Raw genomic sequence first — 9,712 nt, 5'->3', positions numbered from 1 at the left:
AGACCATGCTTTACCAATATCTTGCTTTCTTCTAAATTGCATTCTCTGTTTGGTAGCCAATCACCTTTGACGTTACATTCATCTGGTCATACATTATTCCATTTGTCCTGGGATTCTCAATTACTTTATTAACTTTAAAAATGTGTATATGCTTCTTTGATGAATGAATGTTCATAGAATTCTATATATAGGAACTGCTCTCTGGGTCAGACCGTCCCATGATTTTGTCCCCAATAATAATAATCAGCTATTTCTTGATGAGAAAAGAATGTCTGATGCGCTCCTCTACACACACACACATACACACAAGCGAATGGTAATTTGACAAATATGTGTTATCTGTTGTATGCCAAATACTATACAATGAACTAGTAATAGGAACCTATATAAGACAGAGCTTACAATTTAGTGAGAGAGGCAAATTTTTGTATAGATGATTTCAATACCTTTTGCTTACTCATAAAATTCAGCACTGAGAATCAATCATTTATGGACTTATTTTAACCTTTTGGAAACCTCCTTCTAGTGTGTGTTTTTCCCTTCCTTGAAACTCAAGAGGGTAAATCTAATAATCTATAGCATTTTATGTTGATTCTAAAAGTTTCCTCTTCACATTTCAAGAGGTATATCCTAGTTCTGTTCTACTTGAAATTATTGAACAAGTTAGCTCTGTCTATGTTCTTATGGTAACCTGATGCAATAAAAATAATAACACGTTTACAACTGTATAGCAACTTTCAAAGCATTTTCTCATTTGGTTCTCATAACAATCTACAATTACATTTTTCATAGCTAATGCCAGGGATAATATTGGAAAGGCCTTTCTGTACAACAGACCTACAGTCTCTGGAAAGACAACTCTTAATATCTTAAGTGGATATTAGTCATTTTATTTTCCTTTACACAAAAATTGTCCCTCTGGCAGGATGCCGTCCTTCAATATGTTTGATAGGCTCAGATAGTGTTGAAATAAATAAAAACCAGAGGCTCCAGATCTCATTAGTAGATGTTTCCCAAGTCAACTACAGTTGGCTGGACCCTAGGTCCTACTGCCCGCCACGAATGGGTGTTGTATTTCCAGCTTACTGTAGCCTGCACTTGTATCAAATATACATGTGTGAACTTCCACCCAGGTTGAGTCTAACCTCTGGGCCATTACAGCTTCTGATTTTGTGGCCTGAGGCAGCTCCTAAATAATAGACACAACATCTCAGTAGTTTTTATATCTCAGACACTTTTTATGTTTTGTAAATAGTAATTGTGGTGAGCTACTTTATTTTACTGAGGGAGGAAAACAACCAGGCAGAGATAATTCTTGTGTTTGCTAAAATGACTTACTAAGTAGACTTATAAAAAAAAAAATACCAAAAAGTTGGCTTACTGAAATGTCCCTGTAGTTTAGGGTCTTCATGGAGCTGTGTTACTTTTATTTTTAAGGCTTTGTTTTTTTAGATTAAAAATAATCTGGCACTCAAAATTTATTTTGAGTTCGTTTCCATTATATAAAACACATATCTACTTTATGACCTAATCTGATTAATATGTCTTTTTTTAGGTCACTGAAATGATTCTAGAAATGTCTCTTGAAGTTTGGTAAGTGTATTTATTTAGTTGGATGAGAAATATTGTGAGTGATCCACTAATTTATTTTAATTGTTAAAGAATTTAATTCTGCAGCTGTGAACGTATAGAAGTGCATTGTTTGCTTTTCTTTAGTTATCTCTTAATAGCTACAAAATCTTTGCAAACATTCTTATATTCATTATACTTATATTTTAATATGCTTTGCTTATTTTTCCAATAGTTTCATGGTCATATAATATTGTTAGGATAAGTGCTTTTTGAGAGAGTCCTCCCTCTAGTCGTACATCTATTCCCATAGAAATGAATGCAGTTATTTAAGCGCCTCTTCTATTGTTGATTCAGGTAGATATTCAAAAACATGGAAGTGGACTTAAACAGGAAACTATAATAATTTTTATAGAGGAAAAACTGAAAATTGAGACTGATTTTATTCATAGTGACCCAGCCGGACTACTACTAATAATGTTCCATGAGGCATGCTGCTCTTTCAAAATGGCCTCCAAAAATGAACATTAGGGAATCATGTACTTATTTTCAAATGGTGAATTTTAGGGGAGACAAGTCTGCCTTGATCTAACTGATCTCTGACGTAATAATGAGTTCCCTTAACCTCTCTGCATCTCTTTGAACTTCCCTGTTGAACTTGATTTGACCAAAGTTATTAGTACATATTTTACACAAATGCCACGAAAACAAACTGAACATTTTCACATCTGGTGATTTGGCAAATGCATGATAATAGGTACATTGGGTTTAGGCATTTATTTATTGTAGTTTGATCCCTGGAACATGTGGATTTGACTTAGTAAATGATTGGCATAAATGTCCACAACCTGTTAATATATGTCAGCAAATATCAAAGAATAGTCCAAGTTATTGTGTTGTATTATTTTGTATTAAGTTCATTCTTGCGTAAAAGTGGTATATTTTGGCATGAGATTAGAAACACTTGTTATTTGACTGACTATGGAAGTAATGCTTTTGTTTAGTGGGGAATAGTCTTCACTGAGGTAATTAGGACCATATTTTTATAATATTAAAAACTTCTTTTTTTATATGTTAACTTATGTCAGCTCTAGAATAGAAATTGTTTTCAAAGAAGAATTCAATTTATTCAAATTTTCCATGTCATGCCTTCTATTAAAAATAACATAAAACCAAGAAAGAATTAATTAGAAAGTTAAAAATAATACATAAAAGTAAATTAACCATAATTCTACTACTGAATTTATAAAATTACTCAGAATTTTTTGAATTTTCATCCAGATTTTAAAAACTGATATCCTTAAAACATCTAGGTCATTATACTGTTCAAAAATTTGTTTAAAATCATGATTCTTTTTTAAAAATTATATATAACAGTATATTACAGAGAACATGACTTCCAGAACAATAAGACCTAGATTTAAATCTACTACTTGCTAATTATGTTAGTGATTGATAGATTTCTAATCACTTTTTTACTCACTGGTAAAATAAGAAAAGAATACTTTCTAAGCATATCACTCTGATTAAGTGAGGTGTTCTTTCTAAAGAGTATGCATACAATAGGAAATTTCCATACATGTATACCACATGTTAATAATGCTACTGCTTGTTATAGTTTACATTACATTACATTGGAAATTATTTCAATGTTTATGGATAAATAGAGTATAGTATACTCATATAATGAAAATACTACATAATAGTGAAAATGTTTGAATTACTTTTATTTATATAAGCACAGGTGATTCTCAAAAAAAGTGTTCACTGGAAAAAATAATTTGCACTGATAGCATTTATAAAAAAACTAAAAACCTGCAAAATGAATACCTTATTTGGGGACATAAATATATATTGTAAAATTATAAACATATATAGAATGATGAAGATTAAATTTAAGTAGTGATTACCTTTAAGGAACAGAAAAGGAAATAAAATTGAGGAGGTGTCGTAAAGGCAACTGTACAGGTAAGATTTTAATTTCTTACAGTATTTAGAAGATACCTAACCTAATATGTCACTATAAAGAATAGTAAAGAAAAGAATGTAGCCCAAGATTAGACTTAAAAAATGTTCACTTGGCTGGGCATGGTGACTCATGCCTGTAATCCCAGCACTTATGAGGGCGAGGTGGGTGGATTACCTGAGGTCAGGAGTTCCAGACCAGCCTGACCAACATGGAGAAACCCTGTCTCTACTAAAAATACAAAATTAGCCAGTAATTTATATGTACATATATATGTATGTATACCAGCTGCCTGTAATGCCAGCTACTTGGGAGGCCAAGGTAGGAGAATCACTTGAACCAGGGAAGTGTAGGTTGCAGTGAGCTGAGATGGTGCCACTGCACTTCAGCCTGACCAACAAGAGTGACACTTTGTCAAAAAAAAAAAAAAAAGTTAACTCACTATCTTACTCTTTTCCCCTTTGTTACATAATTTCCAAAATCAAATTTAATAATTATATAACCCAATACTTTTATATACAGTTCAACAACCATTTCTTTAAATGATCTTTAAAAAATTTTTGGTTACTTCCCTTAAAATAGGTATCCAGAAATAGAATTATTAGGCCAAAAGGAATCTATATTCTAATTATTTTTGAACATTCCATATTGCTAATATGCCAAATTTGAATATTGCTTAATTGCTTTTAACAAACTTATATTCCCAAAATGGATGCATGAGAATATTAGTGTTATTTTACCTTTCTAGGACTCGAAAATAAGTACTTAAAATATTTTAATATCAATTATTTTAATAACAGTATCCTTTGAATTCACTAGTGAAATTAAATTTTTTTGTTATTAATTCTACTTTCTCTTTTGTGAAGTACCTTTATTGTCCTTTGGGAAGTAGTAATTAAACTATTATTTGTAATGGTCAAATATAACCATAAAGAACATAGCTCAGAGGCTTGGTCTCTTTCTGTATTTTACAAGGAAAAAATATACTGAACTAACCAAAATGAGATTTAAAATTGATTTACAATTAAGGTAAGGATTTTTATGAATGGTAAAGAGACAAACATTTTATTGGTGATAATTCTTGACTTCTACATTTTGGATTTATTCACATTCCAACATAGGCTGACAGATTTTTAAAAAGTGTTTTTAAATTCAGTAGTTGGTATTTAGACTTAAGTATTAAGATATGTCTTATATGTTGCATGGTAAAAGTACATCACATGTTTACTCTGTGATCCTAACCTCTCAGAGCATTAGTTTTCTAATTTATAAAGCTGCAATATATAATAATATATTGTATAATAATGTGTAGTGATACTCTCATCGTTCTTGCAATGATTCATATGTAACACCTAATTGCCACTGCCTTTATTAGCAAGATAAAGTATATATAATTTAAGGGTTCTAAATTCCTCTAGTGGTAAACTCATTTATGGTTATCTCGAGTTCTGTGATTAGAAGTTTCTTTCTTTGTTAGAGGGGGGCATCCATTAGACAAGGCAATTAATTAAGGCAATATTTCTGCAAGTATGTTCCTCAGAATGCTGGCTCTTTGGGATGTTAGAAAGTAATTATGATGGTGGAATAGTGAAGGGTGGAGAGATAAGGGAAGGAATTCTTGGTCAAGTAAGTTTGGGAGATCCTGTGCCAAACAAATATAAACGGGGTTCTTTACTGAAGCACTTCCCAGTCTTTGTTATAATAGTCAACTTATCAGGGGCTGTTTGTTTGCTCGTTTATTTTATCTAAAGCATTGAAAAGTCCTTTTTCTCTGAAAACATGCTGTGGAAAATGCTGCTTTAAGATAGCCATCATTTTATCCTCTTATTTTAGGTCCCTTCTTAGGAAATGGCTTGAGGGAAGCAGTCAGCATGTATCAGTGTAGCTCCTAGGGACCTGGAAGAGCTAGCTGGATGGAAAACCAGACCACTGGGAGCATTGGCTCATGACTTTATCTGTTTGGTATTACAGCTCATGCCCAGACCTACGATTTAGTATGGCTCTGTGTGATCAGGAGAAGACTTTCAGACAACAAAGAAAAGAACACATAAGGGAGAGCATGAAGAAACTCTTGGGTCCAAAGAATAGTGAAGGATTGCATTCTGCACGTGATGTGAGTTGGAAATTTTTCAAGTGTTACTATACTTTAGTAATAATTTAGCTTGGACAATTTCCCCAATAATTTTACCCAAATATGACAATATTGAGATTGAGCATTATTCCTTTAGTTTTTTAAGGTAAGGTAAGTGATTTGTAAATGAAAACTCTTTGAGGAAGGGCATCACAAATGGTGCCCTATTTGGTAATATTTATCAGCTATAGTTTTTATTTTTATTTTTACTTTATATTTTGGAGCAGTGTTAAATTCACAATAAAATCGAGCCAAAAGCACAGAGAGTTCCAATATGCTTCTTCTCCCTGCACAACCTCCCAAGTTTAGTCAGGTTCTCCAGAGAAACAGAACCAAAAGTTATACACAGTAGATATGAGGCTTACATGATTATGGAGGCCAAGCAGTCGCACGATATGCCGTCTGCAAGCTGAAGAACCAGGAAAGCCCATGGTGCAATTTAGTCCAAGACAAAGGTGCACCAAAGGAGTAACTCCCAGTCAGAGGCTGGGCAGGTGGAGGGGGAGATGGGAGTCTTGAAGTCTGAAGGTAGGAGAACCCGGAGCAACAATGTCTAAAGGCAGGAGAAAAGGGATGTCTCAGCTCAAGGACAGAGAGACAATTGCCTGCCTTCCACCTTTCTGTTCTCCTCAGGCCCTCCAAGGATGGAATGATGTGCACATCCATTGGCAAGGGTGGGTCTTTATTCAGTGTGCTGATTCACTTGTTTTTCTTTGGAAAACACCCTCATTAGCACCCCCAGAAAGAATATATATGTATATATGTATTCATATGTATATTATATACATAATATATATGTATTCATATGTATATTATATACATAATACATATATGTATTCATATATATATTATATACATAATATACATATGTATATATGTATTCATATGTATATAATATGCATAATATACATATGTATATATGTATTCATATGTATATAATATACATAATATACATATGTATATATGTATTCATATGTATATTATATACATAATATACATATATACATATACATGTATATAATACATACGCATATATGTATATAATACATACATGTATACATATATGTATATACGTATATACTATACATATATGTATATGTATATACGTATATATGTATATACTATACATATGTGTATACTATACATATATACGTATATGTATATACTATACATATATGTGTATATAATATATATAAGGCATACTTATGCATAAAAGAGTGTTGAGTTTATCAATAGGAAAAGTTTAGTCTCAAATATAAAAGGATTAAAATTACTTAATTTAAATGTAGGCTAAAATTAAACTGTGGAAATCACCATTATGGAACAAGAAGAAAATGCCATAAATCTTGTTAATGATAATGCAGTTAATAAATGTAGGCAAATGTGGGCCGGGCGCAGTGGCTCATGCTTGTAATCCCAGCACTTTCAGAGGCCGAGGTGGGAGGATCACGAGGTCAGGCAATCGCGACCACGGTGAAACCCCATCTCTACTAAAAATACAAAAAAAAAAAATTAGCTGGGCGTGGTAGCGGGCGCCTGTAGTCCCAGCTACTCGGAGAGGCTGAGGCAGGAGAATGGCATGAACCCGGGAGGCGGAGCTTGCAGTGAGCTGAGATTGCACCACTTCACTCCAGCCTGGGCCACAGAGCGAGACTCTGTCTCAAAAAAAATAAAAATAAAAATAAAAATAAATGTAGGCAAATGTGATGGGGAGAAAAAAGAAAATGTTCCAAATTCTTTATATTTTGTAGTAGAGTTGAATGATATTTAAAATTGATCAAATTGAAGGATCCTACTTTCAATATTTGTTTATGTTTGTATTCTATATTTCTCTATAATTAGGATTATAAAAATCATTAAGATGAAGAAATGACTTATAATCCTAATTATGGAGAAATACTGGAATATAAATATAAACAAATATTGAAAGTAAAATCCTTCAATTATAGTTTTTTTCTTTCCTTAAATTCCAGTAAAATGTAATATCCTTTATTACTCAATCATATATCTTATAATCTACTTTTTGGCTATCTATCCATTCATTTATTTCATCTATGTATCTATCAATCACCTATCTAATGGGTTTATCTATTTCTCTCTCTATATATATATCTGTCCATCTTTCTATCTGAAACCTACAAAGATTAATTCCTGCAATGATGCTCATCAAATGATAATGAAGTTTCTTGTTAGTGACGTATCAGGTAATTTTTTACTTATTTATTTAGTTGAGCTTTCCTGTTAATTGAATATGTCAAATGAATATAATTTATTTTCATAAAATACATAAGTAAACATATATGTGCATAGTCTTGTACACTCTTGAATTATTTCTTGTAGGAATTAATTTCATTAAGTTTTACATAAAATAATTTCATAAATAAATTAATTTCTTGGAATTCATTCTTGTAGGAATTTGAGATTATTGCAAATTAAGGTCAGGATACAGTTGGAAATGAGACATAAATTCTGAGTAAGGGAGCCAAATAATCACCCCTGTCCCACATGTGGTTGCAGATTTGCAAATATGTTTTAGGTGAGGGTAGGGTTCAAAAGCCAACCAACTGATGCTATAGTGACTTGTGTTGTTATGGGAGCAGACTCTAAGATGAAATGCTGCTTAAGGGGAATTTTTGCTTAAAGGAAACTTAGGAAACCTTCATTTAAGTTTATTTTAAAAAGAGAGACTTCTCTTCAATCTTTCATCTTTTGTTTTTTTTTTTTTTAGAGACAGGGTCTTGCTTTGTTGCCCAGGCAGGAGTGCAGTAGCACAATCATAGCCCACTGCATCATCAAATTTCTGGGCTCAAGTGATCCTCTTGCCTCAGCCTCCTAAGTAGCCAGGACTATGGGTGCATGCCACTACACCCAGAAAATTTATATATATATATATATTTTTTTTTTCTAGAGATGGGGATCTTGCTATATTGCCCAGGTTGGTCTCAAACTCCTGAGCTCAAGCAATCCTTCCACCTCTGACTGCCAAAGTGCTGGTGTAGCAGGACAAGCCACAGACAAAACCCCTCAGACACCAAGTTAAAGAAGGAAGGGGTTTATTTGGCCAGGAGCATCGGCAAGACTCCTATCTCAAAAGCCGAGCTCCCTGAGTGAGTAATTCCTATCCCTTTTAAGGGCTCACAACTCTAAGGGGGTCCACTTGAGAGGGTCGTGATCGACTGAGCAAGCAGTGGGTACGTGACTGGGGACTGCATGCACCAGTAATTAGAACAGAACAGAATAGGACAGGGATTTTCACAGTGCTTTTCTATACAATATCTGTAATCTATAGATAACATACTGATTAGGTCAGGGGTTGATGTTTAACTACCAGGCCCAGGGTGTGGTGCCGGGCTGTCTGCTTGTGGATTTCATTTCTGCCTTTTAGTTTTTACTTCTTCTTTCTTTGGAGCCAGAAATTGTGCATAAGACAATATGAGGGGTGGTCTCCTCCCTTATATCCCCCTGCTTTGAGAATCTCACTCAATAGTGGGAGTTCTCACTTTCATTTTTACTACCCATGTCTTCTTGCAAGACAGATTGATAGTGATTCATATAGTACAATTGTGCTGAAGCATTTTGGTGAACTAAGGTAGCGATGATGCTTTTTATCATTTGAAGAAGTACAGGTAGCAAACAAGGGAGCAGTAAGCAGGTTCCTGTTACTATTATAACTCTTATTACAAGAGTTTTAAATCCTCTAGTGCTGGGAACCATTTTCCAAACATGGCCTCAGGATCAAATCCATGCCATACTTGCACGGCCACATGTGCCAGTTTTGTCATATCTCTAACTATGTCTTCAACTACTTGCCCTTGATCATCTATGTGTAGACAGCAATTAGTAAGGTTAAATTTCCCACAGACCCCTCCTTCAGCTGCTAGCAAGTCAAGAGCCAATCTGTTTTGATAGATAGCATTTCTCATCTGAGTTTCTTGCCAGGCCAGAATAGTCAAGGCTCTGCTGGTTTTATTAGTGATTATTTCTAAGACAGCTTGTAACTGTATGATTCGGTTGATCATGTAAATGGGGGTCCGGTATCCCCACGA

The 9,712-nt window shown here is 33.7% G+C and overlaps 1 protein-coding gene across 1 annotated transcript in view; it reads left to right on the top strand.

Annotated features, from left to right (window-relative positions):
• PLA2G4A (phospholipase A2 group IVA) overlaps positions 1 to 9,712 on the top strand; it is a 170,800-nt gene that overhangs the window by 87,421 nt on the left and 73,667 nt on the right. The window contains exons 6-7 of the mRNA XM_032137064.3: positions 1,556 to 1,593; positions 5,507 to 5,648. Of these exons, the coding sequence (XP_031992955.1) occupies positions 1,556 to 1,593; positions 5,507 to 5,648 (180 nt within the window). The remainder of the gene's footprint in view (positions 1 to 1,555; positions 1,594 to 5,506; positions 5,649 to 9,712) is intronic.

The sequence above is a fragment of the Hylobates moloch genome, unplaced genomic scaffold (genome assembly GCF_009828535.3).
Source record: "Hylobates moloch isolate HMO894 unplaced genomic scaffold, HMol_V3 SCAFFOLD_18, whole genome shotgun sequence".
NCBI lineage: Eukaryota > Metazoa > Chordata > Mammalia > Primates > Hylobatidae > Hylobates > Hylobates moloch.
This window is presented reverse-complemented; position numbering and strand designations above follow the sequence as displayed.